This window comes from Stegostoma tigrinum, chromosome 13 (assembly GCF_030684315.1).
Source record: "Stegostoma tigrinum isolate sSteTig4 chromosome 13, sSteTig4.hap1, whole genome shotgun sequence".
Lineage (NCBI taxonomy): Eukaryota > Metazoa > Chordata > Chondrichthyes > Orectolobiformes > Stegostomatidae > Stegostoma > Stegostoma tigrinum.
In genome coordinates, this window is record NC_081366.1 from 11608350 (window position 1) to 11631403 (window position 23054).

The window sequence follows — 23054 nt, forward strand, 5'->3', positions numbered from 1 at the left end:
AACCTTGGTTGATAGTACAGGAACTTTAGATTAATTTACTGCTTTTATTTGTTACTAGACATGGATGTCATTGGTAAAGTCAGCATTTATCATCCATCCCCGATTGCAAGAGAATTGCAAGCCACCTTCTTGAATAATTTTGTCAGAGCACAAAGACATGCAGATCTCTCTGAAAAATCAACATTTTCTCATATTATATTCCATCATGCATTTTCTTGCCCACTTAACTGGGAGAGGTGGGAACTACTAGGGCAGGTTGAAGATCTTGACACCTCAATATTGCATAGCAGAGCAATGAAACAATAATTAAGATCTAGAGTGGCAGAAGCATTGTGGAACCTTTCTGCTGGAATAGCTTCCTGAGATTGCAATCTCACACCCACAGTTTTGATGATTGGTTACAGATGGGTTTCTGGTTCCAATGGTCATGGCCCCCTCAAGTAAGGGTAGGGGGCACTATAACAATGGCAAAACACTGGTGTGGCCTCTAACTGGACCTTAACTAAATTGGCACTGACTCACTCCTATGTAGCTGTTTAAACATCCTTTTGTAGAATTTGATATGTTAAGCCACAAAATTATAAATGCTAACATGCTGAGTTCAAGCAGATTTAACTTGAATATGTTTGAGAAAATGGAAACTTGTTCCAATCTGAATCTTTTCGCATGCTTGCAAGAAATGTCGAAGTGTGGTACCATCCCAAAGCCTTGATGGAGATTGCAACTGTAGCAACAAATATCATTTTTCTATTGTGTCCAATTTCCAGTGGACGGTAGAGCAGCAGCAAAGAAGCATTCGCACAAGTGGCATGCAATATGATCTTGGTGGTAAATATGCATTCCAGCATAAATGTAGGTGGGCTAATGACCCACTTAATCTTGGACCACTTTTACCCAAATATTCATAACTGTTAATCACATCTTATATTTATTCATCAATTCCTTCAATACAATGAGGTAGCCACAATGCATTTTGACATTAGTTTTGGCTAAATAAAAATTCATTTCACCACAAAAATGCCACTGCTAGCAACCAGCCAGCCATTTGTTTTCTGGCATGGCAGAGGCGAGCAAAGAAAGCTAAGCTTAGTAAGCTAGTGGGCTGAACGTCATAGCACAGTGGGAGAATTATAAGCTCTTGCTCCTTGTTCAAAAATTCAAGCAGTAAGTGGACTTAGTCTGGGCAAAATGAAATAAATCATTCCAGCAGACGTGAACATCGAAGGTGAGGTGAACATTTTATGTGCCATTCTCCCAAGAGATTCTCATTACATTCTTCTAAGGTTACAAAAATGACACTCAACTTCAGTCACATTGAACAATTCAGCATTTCAAAAAAAAAACAAAGAACAATGGATGCTGGAAATTAGAAACAAAAAGAGAAGTTTCTGGAAAAACTTAGGCATGGGAGATGATGCACAGGCCCTAAAATTATTGAACTCAATATTGAGTCCTGAAGACTGCAAGGACCCCAAGCAGAAAATGAGATGCTGTTCTTCCAGCTTTTGCCAAGCTTCATTTGGAACACTGTAGCAAGCCTGAAACAGAGATGTTGGCCAGGGAACGTGGTGGTGTGAGGAAGTGGCAGGCAACAGGAACCTTCTCCCATGTCCTTCCTCCAACCCCCACACTCCAGACTTTGTCATCACATGGACTGCTGCCACAACCTATTCAATGTCAGCTCCTAATGGCTCCCATTAGCAGCTACTGATTCTCCCAGGTTGACTTTTACCCTTTCCTTTGTCTGCCCATCTGTGGCTCTCCCTCTTTCTGGGCTCGATCGCCACCCATCATTTACTCCCCCGACATCTTCAGCATGCGTATCAACCTTTTCCGAGCTACAGTCAGTTCTGCTGAATGGTTACTGATCCTGAAATGTTATCCCTGCTTTCTCTCCACAGAAGCTGACAGACCTGCTGAGTTTTATCAGCACTTTGATTTAATTTAGCGATACAGGTAGCTTGTGGACAAAAGATGCCTGTCCTGTACAGTTGCTTCTCAAAACTCGCAAGTTGCTCAATGCAAATAGCTGGGGTTCCTCATGCCATAATTTTCTTCTTTACTTCTTTCAAGGTTACTGACTCTCATTGGGGTGAGGGTGGGAGCAGTGGCATGGTGCGGGAAAATGGACAAGTTCTTCTGGTCCCAGCAACCATCTATGCCTCATTAGATCATTTTTCTGGTGTCAGCCCAAATAGTGAGTGCTGGGAGACATCCAAACATGGAGGACATCACTCTTTGCACAACACGGAACACATTAATACTAGCTGGCATGGTTCACTGGATAGTGATCAGGAATGTCGTCTAATTTTCTTTGTTATAGAGGGCAAAGTCAATTGCAATGTTCCTATTCTGTACAGCATCACATTGCATGAGACCAAGACCAGATCAGACTGAACTAAATAAGGCAATGCAGTTATTCATTAAATACATGGTGCAAAAATATTTTAAACATAGAAGTGCAGAATTGCCTTAGTTTGCATTGATCTTTTAATAAAAACATCAGATTATGTATAATTAGCTTAAACAAAATAATAAATGAACAAGCTGCCATATCAGAAATGTTTTGAAATGGCAATGAAGTTTCTTATGTGGTTTTAATGATGTTGAGTGCAATTAAAATGAACCGAGAACATGTTTTCATGCTCAAGCCATCTAACCTTTTCAAAAATAACAAGATTAATTTCTATTGTAAATATTAGCAGGCAGGTGACAAACATGATTTACAGTTTTCACTGAATCAATTGCATGCGTACAAGTTTGTTTTCTACAATGTTTAATCTTCTCCTTCAATACTCAAAAAAAAGCTGCTTATGTTTAATAAGCAGCTTGAGTTCAGGTGCACCTATATCATGTGCTGTTTGTACTGCATAAAACAGGCATACAGCACTACGTGGAGAGGGGAATGTGTGCTGCATGACTTGGTGGTGTACATGGCATGGCATGAAGTGCTAGTTATTCTGGTGACTGAAGCAGGTGCACTATTTCATGGAGAAGCTGCTACTTAGGTCCAATATTTGCTCATACTTCCATCTCTCAAGGAATTGGAGTAATAGGTCATGCAACATTAGCTTTCCCACCAGAGAACTGAGACATTACAGGGCAGCAGGTTGCTTGGTGGAGGGACACTGAACACGTTGCTGCTTTCAACTGATATCTGGACGCACCCAGAAGGGAATTCCTAGATTCAGGAATTCTTGGGTAGTGATCAGAAATGGGGAACAAAGGCTCATCAATCAGAAGTATGGCCTCTTGGTTCATGTCCCGCTGCCCCAATCCCTAGCTTAATCCAAGAATCAATGTGGTCAATTTCTTGGAGCTCTTTTGTGATTTTACTGAGATTAGTCAGACTAGGAACCACACTGTGGTTTCCTGTTCACTCTGCACTAACATTAAGTCTTAACTGAAGGCTTATTTGGTAATGTCCACATCTTAATACCAAGTTCAAAGGAACAAGACATGCGAATCCTTGTTTGAATGTTCCAGTGGAATTCACTCAAGGAACCACAGCAGAGAGCAGTGGTGAGGCCAATCGATACTTAAAACAGGTTTAATAGACAAGAATCTGTTCTAACTGAACCAACTGTATCAAACATGGTGTGAGGCCATTCAACCTATTTTGCCATTTAGTTGGAACAAGGATGACAGACATCTTAACTCTAGTTACAGGGTGTAGCTCTATCTAACCCTCAATACCCATCCCTGCAAAAATATAGTGAACAAAGTCTGGAAGGCTCCAAATGGCAACCAGAATTCACAGCTTTTTAGGAGGTGAGAATTTCAGATTTCCAAAACCTTTTGTGTGACAAACTCTTTCTGAATGGACTTCTGAACAGTCCAGCACTAACTTCACAGTTATGATTCATTGGACTGAATACTTGAACTATAGCTTCTCTATGCCCTATTGTATTTCTTTATCATTTTAAACACTTCCAATAAATCATCTCATTCTGTTAAAAACTTAAGGGAATATAAAGCATTGCTATGCAAACTAGCTTCATAATCTGACCTTTCAAGCATTTATACTCTGTATGACTGTGTGCACCTAAGCTATCAGTTTGAGTGTACTATGTCAGTCAAAAAGAAGCATTAGGTCACCAGGAAATAAAAGCCTAGTGATGCTAATAAACAATGTCTAGTTATATTGTGTGACTGGTTCTCATAACTTAAATCTTCTAAGTTGCAATATCATTCTGGCCTGACAAGTCCAAATACTCTAGATCTGCTGTAAGAGGAAAAGACTTAAAATAATTAGAGAAAGAGAAGAAGACAGTTCGAGGAGGCAGAGGATCCACAGAAGAATGGGTCTCTTCAAGGAAGCATATTCAACATATCTCATCATCCACCAGAACCATTGGCTGCCCTCAGCCCATTTTGTGAAAGCTCCAAAATTATTGGAAACCTTCTGAAATCAAATCCATTTCCACAAACAAGTCCCAATTTTCATCACTGCTGTTCTTTATCAATGCCTGACAGGCTAGATGCGTTTCTACTTCAGGCAATCGTTTGGCATTAAGATCAAGTAATGAGACTTGTTTCCCTCCAGTTGTGCTTCTTACGCTGGAGTTGTTGCTAGGAAGTGTACTTTGCAAATACTCGACCTCCACTGCACAAGAACCAAACAACTGAACACGGATCATGGACAGTTATTGGGACCACTGGCCTGTGCTATGCTCACCAACAGAACATTAAACTAAAAAGGTATTAAATTTCTTATAGCAGGTTTTGTAGGAAGGGGCAAAACAACTTTCCCCACAATCCAAACATGTCAGCCATTAGTGGATATCACGATGAAGATGAATAATTACGAGAAAAACGTTAAGACAGGCAGCATGTCAAATTGTTCGCCTCTACACGTTTGTGCATTCAGTTCCATTCCACAAGTCGAGATAACATTTTGACCATCGCAGCTTTAATTATTTGTGTGCAGTAGGCTGAGATTGGTTTGAAATCTGATGGGACAGAATCTGACTCATGCTTTGTCCTGGTCACTGTGGGCAATGGAAGGCTGAATGGTGGACAGGTCGAGCTCATACAACATCACTTGCTGAGGGCTAGCGTCAGGACGAACACACTGACCATCTGAAAAAACAAAGAAATAAAGTAAGCAAAGTTTTATTCTCATATCTATGAGGACAAGAAAGAGTGCAAGCAAGCAAACAAATGCTTCTAACTTCCACAAAAAGAAATTATGAGAATGTTTACTCAATTAACAACTAACCCATGTCTATATTCTGCAGTTAAGGGTAAGTTAGACATATATACTCAAAAAGGAAATAAAAGGTTAGGTAAACAAGTGAAGTCATTCCCTCCCTCAAGTCTGTAGTCATTCAATTAGATCATGGCTGATTTGTATCTTAACCTCTGCCACCCTTTTGCTGAATGCCACTTAAGACACGCCCAACATAATATGTCACAGATTTGAATTTTTTTGAACTGCCCCCAACTCTTTCTTGGGTAGACAGCTGCAGATTTCCAACATCCCTTGAAGAAGTCCATCTTAACATCACCTCACGCAGCTTTGTTCCACTTAAATCCTAATGGATTTACTGGATTTATTTCACGCCCCCTTGTTTTGGGCAGCCCACCGAAGGAAAAATTATTCCCTCACAGTCCGATTAAATTCTTTACTGACTTGAACATCTCCCATTAAATTCTTCTTAATGTTCTGTATTCCAGGGAATACAAGCCTTGTCCATCCTTTTTGAGATGCGGTAACAATGTAATACCACAGATTCATAAGTTTTATAAGAGGAAATAAAAAAGAACAATGGGAAATGGTTTCTGTAGAACACAAACATATATGTGTTTAAGGTATAAAAGACCAGTTAAGCCAAATGACCTGTATTTGTCCTGTAAATACTTCAAAACACGAAATATCATCCTTTGTTCTCATTCAACAAACGGAACTGACCATCTACCATCACCAGAGTTGCCAAATACTGAGGCACTACTTGAAGTGTATTTGGTGGCCAGCTATTTTGACTGGTGAAAGCAGTTGATTGGACTCATTGCCATCTGTCTTGTGGCACTGAGTCATTATACATCAGTAACAATGGAACCAAGTTGACGTTCTTTTGAGGATTCCAGAATTGTAGCGTGATTACATTTAACAGATATTTCCTTTTTTGAATCAACCCCTAATTAAATGTTAACTTCTAAGACAATCACAGAGAAATAGTCAGGAACTTTGAAACTGACTAGCAGCTTTCAAGCTAAAGTTGCTGACAGCTGCTGTATTTTCTGGTAGCCATTCACTACACTTCCTAAAGCGAGATCAATGGAATTATTCTTGACAGGTCAATTGAAAGTCTGTCAAATGCTACAATGGAAATCAAATATAGCAGCAAAATCTAGCTCTCATGAACTTACCTGCAACTAGTCACAGGAATGATAAGCCTTTAAATTGTAAGCCACCATCAGTTCTGAGGATCACCGGACCCAAAACAGAAACTCTGTTTTCTCCTTCACAGATGCTGCCAGACCTGCTGAGCTTTTCCTGCAACTTTAGTTTTGTGCTTCATTGGCTCTGATGTGCATGCACCTCCCTACCTCTTCACTACCATCACTAGAAATAGTTTCCCTCCACCTGCCCAATTTATTGGGGAACATACTTAAAGCTAAACAAGCATAAAAAGAAGTAAGAAACTACACTATGTGGCTTTAAGTTCTGTAGTAAAGCTCAACTTCTTTGCCAGGTAGAATGGGAAAGTGGGGGGTTGGTGGTTTGGTGATGGTGGGGGGTGCGCACGCACACATGCCACAGGAGGGGGTTTAAGGGAAGGAGGGAATTTTCTTGGTGTTATGCCTGGTTTTGTAGTTGCAGGTTGAAGTTCTTGTCATTACAGACCTAGCAGACAGCAGAAAAACTGCAAATAATAAAAATCCAAACAATAATACATTGAGATTTGGAAACACCAGATTTCAGGTACCCTGGGGAAGAGTGTCTATTTAATGCTTTCTAGTAGGAATTAAATGTTGGTCTTTCTCTTAAGGGAGTGGAATGCAAGAGAGAGTGTGTAAGTTATGTTGGAATTATACAAAGCCCTGGGTTGACAACATTGAACTGAATTCAGTACTGTTGTGATAACCACAATTCATAACCCATGATCATCTTGGGACATACTGACCTTTTAATTGCAACATACTTTTTTTAAAAAAAGAAAAAGAGATTCAGCTAAAAGATTATTGCAGTTGTAAATTCGGTGGCTATCTCGAGGGAAATCTTGGAATGTCACCTCTGAAGTTATTAAGGAAGATTCAAAACAGAGAAATGCACTCCAGACAGAACTGCAAACTCCTAAAAGTATTTCAGGCTATGCACAATGAAAAAGAGTTTAACCATGGTCTGCGTGTGCTGGTGAGCCGAGGGGCTTCTGTGCACTGGTAGGCTGTGGTATTTGTTAACCTAGGTTCAAGCATTAGTGTGCCTCAAATCACAGTCAAAGAACTATTCACCAGTTACTCCAGCTTTGCAGGTAAAGGAGTCTTTCACTGATTGCTGAAAGCTAATTAGCAAGCCAATTCAAAAAGGAGAGAGCAACAAATTTTTACCTGACCTGCAAAGCCAAGAATCTTGAAATAAATAGTTTAACCATCAATGTTCCATTAATTACTCATCGCAAAGACCCAAAGACTGATACTTTGGAAAGTCCACAACAGAAGTTCACAAAGACTTTGTCGTTGTGGACACACTTCTCATTTATAATTAGTCTGTATGTGGACTGTATTATTTATTCCTGCTTTAGTAACTAATCAACCCATTGTTTCGTTAAATCAAGCAGGTCTGATTAAAATGGCTCCCTTTCAAACGTACATTCCTTTGGTTTGGAAGAAAGGATTTTTTGTGTGTGAATACCTTTCTAAATTAACCTTGCTGTGACCAACCGAGGATGCAGGTGAATAAGGGCAGCCAATTTATCCTTCCCCCAATTTGGAGTATCCCATCTAGAACCATACCAAATTGCAGCACCTCACTTAGAGGCTGGTCGTAACACTGGACACTGCACCTCAATTCAGAGAGGGAGCACAGCGCAGATTCACCCGAATTATACTAGGATTTCATATGGTTAAATCAGAACAGTCTGCTTAGCTTGGGATGAACTCCGTTCAATATACAAGATTAAAAATGTGTTCACATGATGTAGGTGTCATTCACTGGATCAGCATTTATTATCCATGCTAACGTTCTTTGGAAAGTATAACGCCTTCTTGAACACTTTAGTTCCTGTGGTTTAGAGATACTCTCCATACTATTAAGGAAGGAGCAGCAGGATTTTGACTGAATAGCAGTGAAGGAATGGTGGTGTAATTCCTATTTGAGAATGGTGTGAAGCTTGGAGGGAAACTTGTAGGTGGTGGTGCTACCATGATCCTGCTACAGTTGTCCTTCCAGGTGGTGCAGGAACAGATTTGGAAGTTGCTGTCTAAGCTGGCTGAGTTGCTACTGTATCCTTTAGATGGCACACACTGCGACCAATATGTGTCAATTGATGCAGGAAATGTATGTTGAAGGGGTTACAGAGGATGCCAATTGAGCAGGCACTGAGCTTCTTTCGTATTCTGAGAGCTGCAGCCACGCATCAGGTGGACTGTATTCAAACAAACTCCTGACTTTTACCTTGTTGACAAGCTTTGAGGAGACAGGAGGTGAATGGAATCATTTGATGCAAAGTTCCAAAGTTCTCTGATCTGCTCCTGTGGCCCAGTATTTATATGGCTAGTTTGGCTCCATTCCTGGCCAATGGTAAATGTACTGGAGGTTGATCGTGGTGAATTCAAAGATAGTCATGTCATTGAATATCCAGGAAAGACAATTGGATTCTCTCTTGTTGAAGATCATTGCACGATACTTATGTTATTGGTTCAAGCCTCAATGTTGACCAGGTATTGATGCATTTGTACATGAACTGCTTTAGTATCTGAGGACTTGTAGGTTACTCAATCATCAAAAACCAACCCCATTTTGACCTTATAATGGAAGGAAGATCATTGATTAAATCAGCACAAAATGGTTATATCTAGGGCACCATACCAAAGAACTCCTGCAGTGATATCCTTTGGCTGAAATGATTGTCTTCCAAAAAGCAAAAGCATCTTTCTTATTCCAGGTATGCATCACTAGCAGCAATGACTCCAGCTTTGCTGGGGCCCTTGATGTCACATTGATAAAGGCAACATCAACACAAAAGGCATGTGACACACACACATCTACTCGATATTGCCTTTTGGCCCAAGGGTCAGGAACTGAGTGGGCCTGGCAGAGAGCAAACTGACTGCAGTGAGCAGATTATTTTTGAAAGAGAACTGCTTGACAGCATTGTTGACAGGTCTTCCATCATTGTGATGATTTAGATTTGACGAATGAAGGGTAATTGGCTAGATTGGATTTGCTGTGCTTTTTTTTGAGGACTGGAGATAACTGGCCAATTTTTCACAATGTTACAGACCAATGTTGTAGCTGTACTGGAACAGTTTGGCTAGGGATGTGGCTCCATTGAGTATGTACCTTCAGTACTGGAATGTTATCAGGGCTCAGTCTTTGAAGTATCCAAAGTCTTCAGCCATTTCTTGACAAAGTGATAGAAGATTGACAAGAGGCCAAGATGGGTCACTCATCCAGCATTTCTGGTTGAAGAGGCTTGCAAATGCTTCAGTTTCATTTTCCACAAAGGTGCTTGGCTCTTCCAACAGAGGATGGGGATATTCATGGAGTTTCCTCCACTGGTTGCTTAATTTTCCAACACCACTCATTATTGGATCTGGTGAGACTGCAGAGCTTAAATCCAATTTGTTGGTTGTGGGATCATAGCTAAATCACTTGCATGCAAGTAGCTGTGTTGTAGCTTCACCAGGTTGACACCTTATTTTTAGCTAGGTCTGGTGCTGTTGCTGACATACCCTCCTGCACTCTTCATTGAACTCCTGAATTGATGGTAATGGTAGAGTAGGGGTGGGAATATACAGGATCTTTATACAGCCTCCAATACCCCTTGCTCACAGATGCTTTGTTTGAGTTTCTAGACCTGTTCTAGATCTGTTCCATTCAGCTGTGGCAGTGCCACAGAATATGATGGAAGGTATCCTCAATGTAACAGCAGGACTTCATTCCTGCAAGGACTATGTGATGGTCATTCCTACTAATACTGTAATAGACAAATGCATCATCAACAAGTAGACTGACAAGGATGGAGTCAAGCACAGCTTTTCCCCAAATGGGTTTGTTCAGCATCTGTTGCAAGTCCATTCTAGTTCTAAAAGACACGTCTACTTGTCCAGCTTTGTTTGCAGCAGTGCCATTGAACTACTTTTGATACAAGACATTGAAGCTCCTTGCCACCCTCTGCATCTACATGCTGTTCAACATGAAGGAGTACAGATGCATCAACAGGGTGGTTAATGGGTGGGTGGATGAGGATGGATATAGGAAGTGGCAATCACAATTTGCTTTTCTTGGGCATGTTTCATCCAATGCCATGGCATTTCATGGAGCCTGAGCTGATTCACAAGGCAACTCTTTCCCCAACTGTATACTACTGGGCTGCCACCTCTATTGGTGCGGGGGCATCTGGTATAATATCTATACCTTATGATTCCCTGAGATCGACTATTTCAGGCTCATTAACTGATTGATCTTTAGAATAGCTCTCTAACTTTGGCCCAAGCTCCCAGCTGTTAATAAGGATGACTTTGCAAGATGAAATGTTCCAGTACCTTAGTTGATATTGGGTGGCTCATTCAGTTTAATTCATTTACAAGACACCTTAGTATCAACTACATTGTGGAGGATCTGGAACCACATATGGGTCAGACCAGATACTTTCCCCAAAGGGCAATGAACCAGATGAATTTTTAAACCAGTCTACAATGGTTCCATGGTAACTATTCAACTATCTTTTAATTCCAGATGTATTAAATTAATTCAAAATTTACCATTTGCTGTGCAATTTGAAAGCATGTCCTCAAATCATTAACAACAAATTTCAGAAATTGCTGAAAAATCTCAGCAAGTCTGGCAACATCTGGGGAGAGAAATCAGAGTTAATGTTTCAGGTTCCATGGCCCTACTTCAGAACACAAAGCATTAACCAAGGTCACTGGGTAATAATTCAAATTGTATTACCATATCATTGCCACCCTTTAAATGTTTACAATGATAACTGAATTTGATAAGGTGCATACAGAACAACTATTACATCTTCAGGGTGAGCCCAGAACACCGGGATATAAGCTTAGAGTTAGGTTGTTCAAGGGTGACGTCAAGGAGCATTTCTCTCTGAAAGGAAATAGAAATTCGAAATTCTTCAGAAGCATAAGGAACCAAGGCAAGTAGATGAAGTTCAAACCTAACTGAATGGAAGGATACACTGAAGGAAATAAATAGCCTCTTACGTTTCTGGATCTTCACTGGAAGTGGGTATAACCTCTTTACTGGTTCAGATGAAGGGTCAACACTCAAAACCCCCATCTTATCTGTTCTCTTCTCAGAGGCCACTGGAACAGCCTTGTATTTCAGGCATTGTTTTCCTTAAACACAAAGTAAAGCTGCAGGTACTTGTCAGCCTGTTGGGGTTACTCTGCTATCGGCTTTCAAATTGAACTGGGAAATCAAAGCACTCTTTTAAAGATGTATCAATGAATGATCGGAATTCTCCCAATGAAACAGGTAACTGTTCACGATTTAACATGGATCACAGCAAATATCTTCAGTACATTCTCACCACTCTGCATTAGGAAGCTCCCTCCAAATTCTCTCCTGGAATTCCTGGTAATAATTTTATACAGATACTGCCAGTTATCATCTTACACACAAGATAAAATATTGATACCACTGAATCCTTACATAATTTTAATTACCTCTATTAGGTAATCCCTCAGTCTTTTTTCAAGACAGATCCTGTCAATCCTTTCTGGATAGTATAAATGTGCATTTCTGATATTATCCTCATCTGTGCACCCTGCCCAGGAACTCTATATTCTATAATTTGGCAACTGGAACTCTGGTCTCAAAACTGCCAGAGCTGTGGAGTTTCTCCTCCATTCCGTGTTTGTTTTAGATTTCCAATTCTTAATTTTATGTAAGATTTTGGCTGAGGTATAAATATTGCCAGGCCATTAGTGAGAATTTTCTATCAAAATGGCACCACAGGATCCACTGCAGAGGTTAGGTCATGGCTGAGTTTAATGTCTCATTTGAAAGATAGCATGACCAATACTGCAAGCTCCCACAGTGCTGCACTAGAATTACCAATGTGGGTTATGTGAATTTCTTTGGAATGGGGCCTGAACACACAACCTTCTGATACAGAAGTGAAAGAGCTATTAACTAAGCCGCAACTGACATGTAAATTATCACTGTTACGTTAACCATGCCTAATTTAAGGAAACAAACATCAAAATACCAAGAGTGCAAGGGCTTTCTCAAGATTGAAATATTTAATTAATCAATATCTTTTAAGGAATACCAGTCAAGTCATTGCAGGTACCCATAATGAAATTATTGCAATGTTTAGTTGATATATTTCAAAATTGCTTCCACTGCAATGTTGATTTCAGACTCTCAGATGAATACATTGTTGGAAGAATAGGTTTTGTAAACAAATGGCACCACAAGTTAATAAAGTCAAAATACTCAATTTACCCATTGTATTTCTCTAAATTATTGCCACTGGCATCAGCAATTACAGGACACCAATTTACGATAACTGACAACAGAATTACAGGAAGGCTGTGGAAAAAGGTTTTCTGCACGCAGTGCGTTACAATGGTCTGGAATACATTGCTTGAAAAGATGGAGCAGGCTCAACAGTAAGTTCAAAAATAATTAATTTACTTTAAAAAAAGAACTGCATGGCAATAAACATCCAGAAAGTGGGAATGAATAGGCATCTCTTTCAAAGAGCTAGCAAGGGGCCCAATGACGCTTTGTACTTTATAATTCTGTAAAATTAGTCAGTAACATTGATAGAAATGCGCTAAAATATATCCCAAATCGCCAAAGCTTAGGACTCAGATTCTATTTCATTCCACAGCTTCCCACACCATAGTCTGTGCAGTATGTCATTTTGATGAAGTGCAACTTCCAGAGTTCAGACTAGGACCATTGCTTTTTGTAGAACTGTGCTGACCAGGAGTGCTTAGTTCTAAAACACTGTTCAGTTTTTGTCCAAACATAAACAAAAGAGCTTAATTCTAGAAATGAGGTGAAAGTGACTGCTCTTGACATGAAGACAGCATTTGATCAATGGAATCAAGAAGTCTGAACAAAACTGAAATCAATGGGAACCAGAGGAAAACGTTGAACCAGCTGGCATAATAAAAAAACTGAGGATGTAGTTGTGGTAGTTGGAGGCCATTCATCTGAGCGCAAGTTATTACTGCGAATTTCCTGGTCTAATTATTTTTGAGTAATTCACCCATGATATTCCTACCACCGCAAGGTGTGAAATGGATGTTTGCCAATAATTGCAAATATTCATTTTCATTCACAACTACTCTGATAGTGAAGCAGTTCTTGCATTCAGTCAGACTGGTCTATCATTAAACCTTTAAGCCCCTTCACTGTCAACACAATAGTAACACTGTGTACCGTTTACAGGATGCAATTCACCAGGTTTCTTCTGGCAGCAACTTCCAAACCTGCGGTTTCTGCCCGTTAGAAGGATAAAGGCAGCAAATGCACAGTAACAGCACCAATACCTACAGTTTCCTTTCAAAGCCACATTCCATCACGACTTGGAACTAGATCATTGATCCTCTGCTGTCACTGGGCCAAAATCAACTTCCTTCCTAACAGCATAGTGGATGGCTTGGTACCCCACAAACTGCAGCAGTTCAAGGAGGCAGCACACTGCCTCTTCCTCCTAACGATTAGGGATAGGAATTAAACAGCTTGCAAATAAAAAAAGAGATTTGACATCAGGAGCATTGGCTGAAATATTTTCTGTTGGAGACAGAATACCAGAAGATAATCTTGTTGGTCCAGAATGTTTATTTTCTTATTTGTAAATTGTCCATGGTTTAGCTCACACTGTGGTTTATTCAAGGAACAATAACAGCATAAGACTCTTTAGATATTAGCACGTGTACATAAGATGTGGGAAAGAAAACTCAAAAGGTTGCATAAAATTAATCTGAATAATTGGAATGAGAACGTCTGTCTCATAATATAAAATTATACAAAGTTAAAATGTAGTAATTGAGATATTCAAAGTATGCAACCCTCAGGAGCAGGTGAGATTCCCCAAGGGCAAAGAACCTTACTGCAAATTGTTTGCCAGCAATAAAGGAATCTCAATACAATTAGTGCCCAGACAAATAAGAGCATAAAACAAATGTGGTTCCTTTTTTTATTTGAAAGATATTTCTTACAAAGCTTTCATTGATGCATGTGAAAAAATAACATATAAAAAATAGATTTTGCTTTAGCAAAATTCTAGTATAAAGGAAGGCATTTCCCAAATGGTCTACTGCTACAGCAGGGTTGGATTCAACAGCACAGAGGCCTGTGAAGAGAAGGAAAATTTTATTAAAAGTCATGTTGTAAATATTCGGTACATTTAGTCTTTGAAAGAGGCATTTTAAATATATCGATCTTCTATATGTTAGCTGAAAAATTTTGAATACAGATCAAAGTATAAATTTCACTCAACTGAACAAGGATTTGTTCTCTAAAATTCAAACTTTACTTATTTTATGTATGGTCAGACCATTGTAAAACTAAATCTCAAGTCAAACATTAAAGCAATATCTGCTTGCCTCAGTTTAGTACAGTCTCACCTCAAACGAAGTTATGGATTCAACTGAGACACTACTTAGATACATAACTTAGACACTTTATTGATCATATTATGCTTTTTCAGAGGTGCTAACCTTGTTTCCTGATCATATTCATTTGCACAACAATCAGAAAATCCAGAATGTGTTGTCTCGCAAATATATTAAATCAGAAATCCTGTTTGTTCAGTTGAATATAAAGATCCATGCTACCAGTTTGAACAGTCAACATCTGGGCTCTGGCCTAAAGCTCTTTTCAGACCTTCTGAAGGGAGGCAGCTAAGTGATCTTAAACATATAACAGAGGAGAAAACATTTGGAACGATGAGCTCACCTGCAGAGTATTAAATTCTCTCATCTCAGTTTTAGGCAGCCAGTATATGTCCCATTGGGATTGCATAGCTGATAAAACAGCTGTATTTCATTCCTTCATGCTTGCCTCAAGGGAGTATTATATTTATTGCAACAGTACTATTTTGCAAATATCCACGTGGATATCTTGTTTTAGTGTCAGAAAAGCGTATTAATAGTAATTATGTGCAATTTATTTAACAGAGGTATTTGATATATTATAACATAAGGAGCGTCAGGTTCTCCATGGCTGAAATTCAAATTTGAAGTTCATTTGCTTTTAGTGGAGGGTTAATGAGAATCCAGTAACTCTAATTTTAAACAAAAAAAAACTCGATGTTGGAAATCAGAAGCAAAATCAAAAATTGCTGGTATAACTCAGCAGGTCTGGCAGTTCTGAAGAAAGGTCACTGGGCTAGAAACATTAACTCTGCTTTCTCTCCACAGATGCTGCCAGAGCCATTGAGCTTTTCCAGTGATTTCTGTTTTTGTTACCTCTAATTAGAACATGCAATGATGTTGCTTATCTTTTACTTGCTTCTGACAGCTAAAATATAAATTGATTTCTGTAATAAATCTAACATGGAATTTCCTGAGCATTTAATGCAGGACAAAATCCAATTCCTATCAACTCTTGAAGATTTTCATAATTACAATTAGAATATACAGTGTTGGAGAGAGTCAAGACACGAGTGAAACATTAATTCTATTTCCCTCTCCTTCAATAGACCAAACATGTTAGGTCAATTACAGATCGCCATTAATCTTGTGACCAGAAATTTTATATAAAATGTCACCTTTGTTTCTTTTCATTCATTCACAGGATGTTGATAAAGCTAGCATTTATTGCTTATTCCTAACTGCCCTTGAGACACCTGAAAGGTTGTTAGGACACAAGAGAGGACAATTGCATATCAATCCTCACTCCTGTGGATCTAGAGTCACCCATCACCAAGAACAAGGACAGCAGATTTCCTTCCCTTTCGGACATTAGTGAATCACATGGATTTTTGGTAGATTCATGGTCATAAAGTCAGACACAGACCCTTTGGTCCAATAATCCATGCCAACCTTGTTCTCAAACTAAAAACTACTCCCACCTGTCTGCATTTGACCCTTATCCCTCCAAAGCTTTCCTATTCATGTACTTACCCAAATGTCTTTTAAACAGTGAAACTGTACCTGCATCCTCCACTTCCTCAGGCAGTTCATTCCACACACTAACCATTCGGTGTGAAAAAAGTTGCCCCTTATATTCTTTTTAAATCTTTCTCCTCTCATCTTTAAAATATGCCGCCTGGTTGTAAACTTCCCCGCTTTAGGGAAGAGATATCTATTCATCCTATCTACGCTCCTCAAGATTTTATAAACCTCTACAAAAAATTAACCCTTAAACTTCTACGTTCCAGTGAAAAAAGTCCCATCTATCCATACTATATTTATAACTCAAACCTTCCATTTCCAGCTACATGCTGGTAAATCTTTTCTGAATCTGCTATCCTTCCTATAACATGGCGATCAGAACTGCACACAGTTCACCAGAAGAGATCTCACCAACATCCTGTAGAACCTCAACGTGATCTCCCAACACGTATTCTCAAAAAGGTGTGAGCAATGAGGTAAGGCTTTTTAACCACTTTGTCTACCTGTGATGCAAATTTCAAAGAATCATGTACCTGAACCCCTTGGTCTCTCTGTTCTATAACAGTACCCCAGGCCTACCATAAATTGTATAAGTCCTCCCTTTGTTTATTTTACCTATAAATGCAATACCGAGCATTTATCCAAATTAAACTCCATCTGCCACTGCTCAGCCCATTGATTCAGTTGATCAAGATCAATTTTATAATCTTAGATAATCTTCTTTGCTGTCCACTATACAACCAATTTTGGTGTCATCTGCAACTTACTAACCAGGACTCCTATATTTTCATCCAAATCATTTATATAAATGATAAACAAAAGTTGTCCCAGCACCCATCTCCATGGTGAACCTCCTCTGGTCACAGGCCTCCAGGCAGAAAAACAACCCTCTACCACCACCCTCAGTCTGCTACCGTCAAGCCACTTTGTATCCAGTTGGCAAGCTCAACCTAAATCCCGTGATCTAAATTTACTAATTAGTCTACCATGCGGAATCTTATCAAGAGCTTTACAAAAGTCCAAGTAAAGAATGTCAATTGCTCTGCCCTCATTCAATCTTTTTGGTTACTTTCTCAAAAAGCAGAAACAAGTTAGTGAGACCCTATTTTCCTTGCACAAAACCACGTTCACTATCCATAATCATTCTTTACCTCTTCAAATGCATGTAAATCCTTTCATTCAAAATCACTTTCAACGCTTATCCCATCACCTGTGTCAGACTTAGAGGTCTATAGTTACCAGGTTTCTCCTCAGTCTTTCTTCAATAAAGGCACAAAATTAGCCACTCTCCAGTCCTCCAGCATCTCATCCATGTTTATAACTGATAAAAATCTTATTCTGAAGGGTCCACAATTTCCTCCCTAACTTCCCACAACACCCTGGAGATTTAAGTGCCTTTGTTTTCTAAGGCGTCCAGAACTTACTCTTCTGTAAGATGAACTGTTTTCAAAACATCAATATTTATTTCCCTGAGTTCTCCAGCCTCCATTTCTTTCTCCACAGTAAAAACTGCTGAAAACTATTCATTCAATATCTCTCCCATTCCTGGAGGTTCAACGTACACCAGTGAGCCTGATGTCAGTGGTGGAGAATATGGAGAGATCAATGTAGTGGTCAGGATGGCATACAGCATGCTTTCATTCATCAGATGGGGTATTGCGTACAAGAGTTAGCAGGTCACGTTAAAGTTGTACAGGGCTTTGGTTCGACCATATTTGGAGTACTGCATACAGTTCTGGTCGCCACATTACCGAAAGGATGTGGATGCTTTGGAGAGGGTGCAGATGAGGTTCACCAGAATGTTGCCTGGTATGGAGGGTGCTAGCTACGAAGAGAGGTTCAGTAGATTAGGATTACTTACATTAGAAAGACGGAGGTTGAGGGGGGATCTGATTAAGGTCTACAAAAATCAGGAGAGGTATAGACAGGGTGGATAGCAAGAAGCTTTCTCTCCCCGCACCCCCACCCCCCACCCAGAGTGGCGGACTCAATTATTAGGGGTCACGATTTCAAGGCGAGAGGGGCAAAGTTTAAGGGAGATATGCATGGAAAATTCTTTATGCAGATGGCTGTGGGTGCCTGGAATTCATTGCCAGTGGGGGTGGTAGAGGCAGGCACGATAGCGTCATTTAAAGTGTATCTAGACAGATACATGAATGGGCAGCGAGCAGAGGGATATGGATAAATGGAAAATAGGCGACAGGTTAGATAAAGGATCTGGACTGGTGCAGGCTTGAAGGGCCGAAGGGTCTGTTCCTGTGCTGTAATTTTCTTTGTTTTATAAAGATAACCTTGATCTTTGAAGGGCCCTATTCGCTCTCTCCAGCTGCTCTTCTGCTCTTAAATTACTTGTAGAAACTCTTTGGATTATCCTTAACCTTACCTGCCAAGGTTATCTCAAATCCCGTTTTTACCTTCCTGATTTCCCTCCTAAGGATGCCCCTACACTCTTTATACTCTTGAAGAGATTCATTTGATCCCAGTTATCTATATCTTAATATATAGTTTCTTTTTATTCTTGACTAAAACCTCAAGATCTTTATTCATCCATTGTTCCCTAATTTTACTAGCCCTACCTTTCTCTCTCACAGGTACTGAACTCTTGTTAAACACATTTTAAAACGCTCCCCACTTGTCAATCATCTTTTTACCTGTAAACTGTCCCCTCTTATCAACTTCAGAAAGTCACTATTCCTGATGCTGATTAATTAGTTGCAATTAAATTCCACAGCTGTGGTGATGCAATTCAAAAATTTCTCCAGGTCTGACTATTAGTTCAGTAATATAACCATAAAGCTAGAATATGCCCAATTGGAAAATTCAAAAGGTGAGAAAACATTAAACATGAAGTTTGAAGAATGGCCTGGTTTCTAAGCATTTGTTTAAAATGTTGAAAAATAATAAGCAGCTCCCTATGGTGTTCTGAGTCTCTCTCTCTCATGCAGTATATTTTTTTCTTCCTTTGAAGTTTGACATGGTTGTGTTTGTCCTGATGAGTACAAGAGGAAAAGGTTTGACAGCATCTCCCTTTCTTTTCAATAATACTTTCCTTCGCCCTTTTTCTTTACATTCATAAAGTTTCAGCGAGCACACGAGCTTTGAGCTGCATATTTACAGATCTTTATCATTAGTGGGTCAAAAATCCTGGAACACCCTAAACATCACTACAGCAATACCTTCACCACATGAACTGGATGCTTTAAAGTTATCCAACATACCTTTCAAGTCCAGCTACTGATGAGCAATAAATGTTTTGCCAGGGTACCCTTGACTCAAAGACATTTAAAAATAAGTAAAAAGTGTGGGAGAGATAAACTAAAGCCATGGAAATTATGAATGCAAGCAAATAATGATAGAACTCAAAATATATGGCAGCTGTGGAGAGAATTTGGTTAAGTGCCATGTTTCAGCTCTGTGAAAATTATCATCTTGTAAAGGAGCAACACAGCCAGTAAACAGTGTAGAAGAAAGAAAAAAAAAATGATCTGAGATGATTGGAAATGATTTAAATTGCAGAAACAATAATGGAATGAAGTTGCCAAGTTGGTGGGTTTGGTTGCAAAAGTTTTGTCACCCTGCTATGCATCATTGTCAGTGTGCCACTGGTGAAATATTGATGTTTTGTCCTGCTTGCTACTTATATGCCTCTGCTTGCTCAAGTGATTGGTATTATTTCCAACTTTGTTTCTTAGCGGTTTGTACACAGGATCTAATTCAACATGTTTGTTGGAGTTCCGGTTGGAATATGAGGCCTCTAGGAATTCTGTAGTGCGTCTCCGTGTGGTTTGTGCGATTATGGATGTGTTGAATTGAATGATGTCCCAACTGAATGTGTCCCTCATTGTACGTGTGTAGTGAGACAAGTGAGAATTGATCGTGTCTTTTGGTGGCTAGTTGGTGTTCATGTATCCATATCGTCAATTTTCTTCTGCTTTGGTCTATGTAATGTTTCTCAGTCCTTCCATGGTATTTTGTACATTACCCCAGTTTTGGGTATGGGATCCTTTACATTTGTCAGTAGCGGTCGTAGGGTGGTTTTCAGTTTGTAGGCTACTCTGATACCTAGAGGTCTGAGTAGTCTTGTGGTAATCTCTGACATGTCCTTGATGTATGATAGGTTGATACGTGAGTCTGGTCAAGTTCTGTCTTCCTGTTGTGGTCTGTCTTGGAGGTCACGGTGGACTGTGCTTTTCAGGAATCCATTCCCTTTGAAGACGCTGTATGAGTGTTCCTGTTCTGCTTTGCATAGTTCCTGGTTGCTGCAATGTATTGTGGCTCTACTTAAATAGTGTCCTGATGCAGCTCCATTTGTGGGCGCGGAGGTGGTTGTTCGTCTAATTGAGTATTAGGTCCATGTGTGGTTTTTCAAAATATGTTAGTCTGGAGTTTTCCATTGTTTTTGCATTCTAACATTATGTCCAGGAGGGTAGTCTGTTGTTGTTCTCTTCTTTTGTGAATTTTATCCCAGTAAGGATGTTGTTTGTATGTCGGTGTGTTTCTTCAACTTTTGTGTGCTTAGTATCCCTAGGTATCAGAGTCACCCACAAACTGACAACAAGCCCACAACAGTTACTGACGAGTGTAAAGGTTCCCTTACCCAAAACTGGAAAAACTGGGGTAATATACAAAATACCATGCAAGGATTGTGAAAAACACTACACAGGCCAAAAAGTGGAAGAAAATTGATTGTACAGATACACGAACACCGACTAGCCACAAAGAGACATGATCAATTCTCACTTGTCTCACAACACACTGACAAAAAGGGACATGAATTCAACTGGGACAACACATTGTTTGGCTTCTGCGATTATCAGAGGCATACCATAGAATTCCTGGAGTTCTAGTATTACAACTGGAACTCCATCAACGAACACATTGAATTAGATCCTGCGAACAGAGAAACAAAACCAGAAATAATACCAATTACTCCAGCAAACCGAGGCACATAAACAACAAGGAGGATAGAACACAGGTGCTTCACCAGAGGCATACTGACGATGTTACCTAGCAGGGTGACGAAACATTTGCAACCAAACCCACTTGATCAACATGTACAACTAAGCTACAAATCTTCTTGAAAACATTAGATAACGGAATGATTAAAAACTGAGAAATTACAGTAACTGGATGATGTACAAGAGTCCCAGAGATATATGAATGATTACAGCAAAGAGAAATACGAGATTTGAAATTCTGGTGAAGCAGAAAGAAAGGGTTCAATGAAATACAGTCGAACATGACCTCCAGGGTAACTGGACTGTTCTCAGAATTTGTTTCTCTCTGACTTCAAGCACCCAGGGTATTTTCATGTCTTAGTAATCAGGAAGTAGGTGATGACAAGCTTAGATTTTAATAGCAAAGATTGGAAAAAAAATGACTAGGGGATTTTCTGTGAATGAATGAAGTACACACTATGTGGCACTTATCAGCCTTGAACAAAATGTTAGTAAGTTGAACATTTTAAATAACTTGATTGGAAATCTAGGTCAGAAGATCAATAAGCATGACATTGCAGGGAATTCATTCAGTCTCCTTTGTAATATTTATCAACACACACACAATTAAAAGCAGGTTGTCCGGTTATTCACATATTGCCGATGGGGCTCTTGCTGTGCATAAATTGGCTGCCATATTTCCAAGATTACAATCATGACTATGCTTCAGCAAATACTTCATTGGCTAAAATTCTTTGGGTATACAAAGCCCACAGAAGGTCCAGAATTACAAGTCTTTCTTGAACATTAGAAAGAAGATACACAAGGTACGATGAGAGAAGGCTTCGAAATAAATGTGATAGATGGATCATGTATTGAATTTCAAGTTTTTCCCCATGTCTTACATCTAAATCTCTACACAATGTTTGAACAGTCTATCCAAAACAGGACCAGTACATTAAATATGACAGTTGGGCTTTCTAGGCTGTTAGAACATTTGCCATAAAGGAAAAAGTTCAGCTTTTTAAACCAACTGGAATGGTGTGCAATGTGAAGGACTGGATATTAATGCCAAGTGATCTGGCAGAATTTAATACACTGAGTTAAATCAGGAACAGAGATGAGATGATTATGAGTGAAAATAATCAAGATGAAGAGACAAGAGGAAATAGGGCTCAAATTAATGGAAATACCCAGGAAATGAGCCATTAGTCAAAAGGTCTAAATTAATTGATTAGGGACAGTTTAATGAAAAAATAAAGATTATTAAAGATCAGTAACTTTTCAAAAAGATTTGAAGCTTTCTATAGTATATAATCATATACCTGCATAAAGGAAATGAGTGGAATTTAATGCTTCTATGAGGAGTCTGTTAGGAGCAATGGAGCAAGGTGGTAAGGAACGGAGAGAAGGGTCAAGGACAGTTTTCCCACTGGAAGCCAGGTGAAGGCCTGAAGTAGCCACTCAAGTGCATCATACTTCCATCATTGGTGGATGGGGCCACATGGACATACTGAGGTGACATACCTGTACTTGTGGCATAGATCCTTCATGTTTGGGCAGCCTACACTTCTTTAAACAGAACCTATTCTCTTCCTTGCTGAGCTTCATTGACCTGCCAGTAACCCACAAGAATCCTGCGCTACTGCAGTAATGACAGCAACCATTATTGCTGGAAATGCTGCTGGTACTGAAGATTGCTTGCCTCAGATTGGCACATAGTTCTCAGAGGTGGGACATCTGAAGATGGTAGACAATATTGTTAACAAGAAAAGTACCTGTTTCCATTAAGTAACTTGGGGAGGAGGGCCCAGATTCATTTTTCTTAAAAAAAAACTTATTTACAGG

The 23054-nt window shown here is 39.4% G+C and overlaps 1 protein-coding gene across 5 annotated transcripts in view; it reads right to left on the reverse strand.

The window, feature by feature from the left end:
- Positions 1-2472: 2472 nt before the first annotated feature.
- The window catches only part of LOC125458256 (E3 ubiquitin-protein ligase RNF130), a 137740-nt gene continuing 117158 nt past the window's right edge, over positions 2473-23054 (reverse strand). For 2 of the 5 annotated variants that reach the window (XM_048543374.2, XM_048543373.2), the window contains exon 8: positions 4953-5082. In XM_048543374.2, coding sequence (XP_048399331.1) covers positions 5061-5082 — 22 coding nt within the window. In that variant the 3' untranslated portion in view covers positions 4953-5060. Of the gene's footprint in view, positions 5083-13766; positions 14505-23054 lie in introns of those variants that run through there. The other 3 variants (XM_048543376.2, XM_048543377.2, XM_048543375.2) reach the window with 3 other exon arrangements.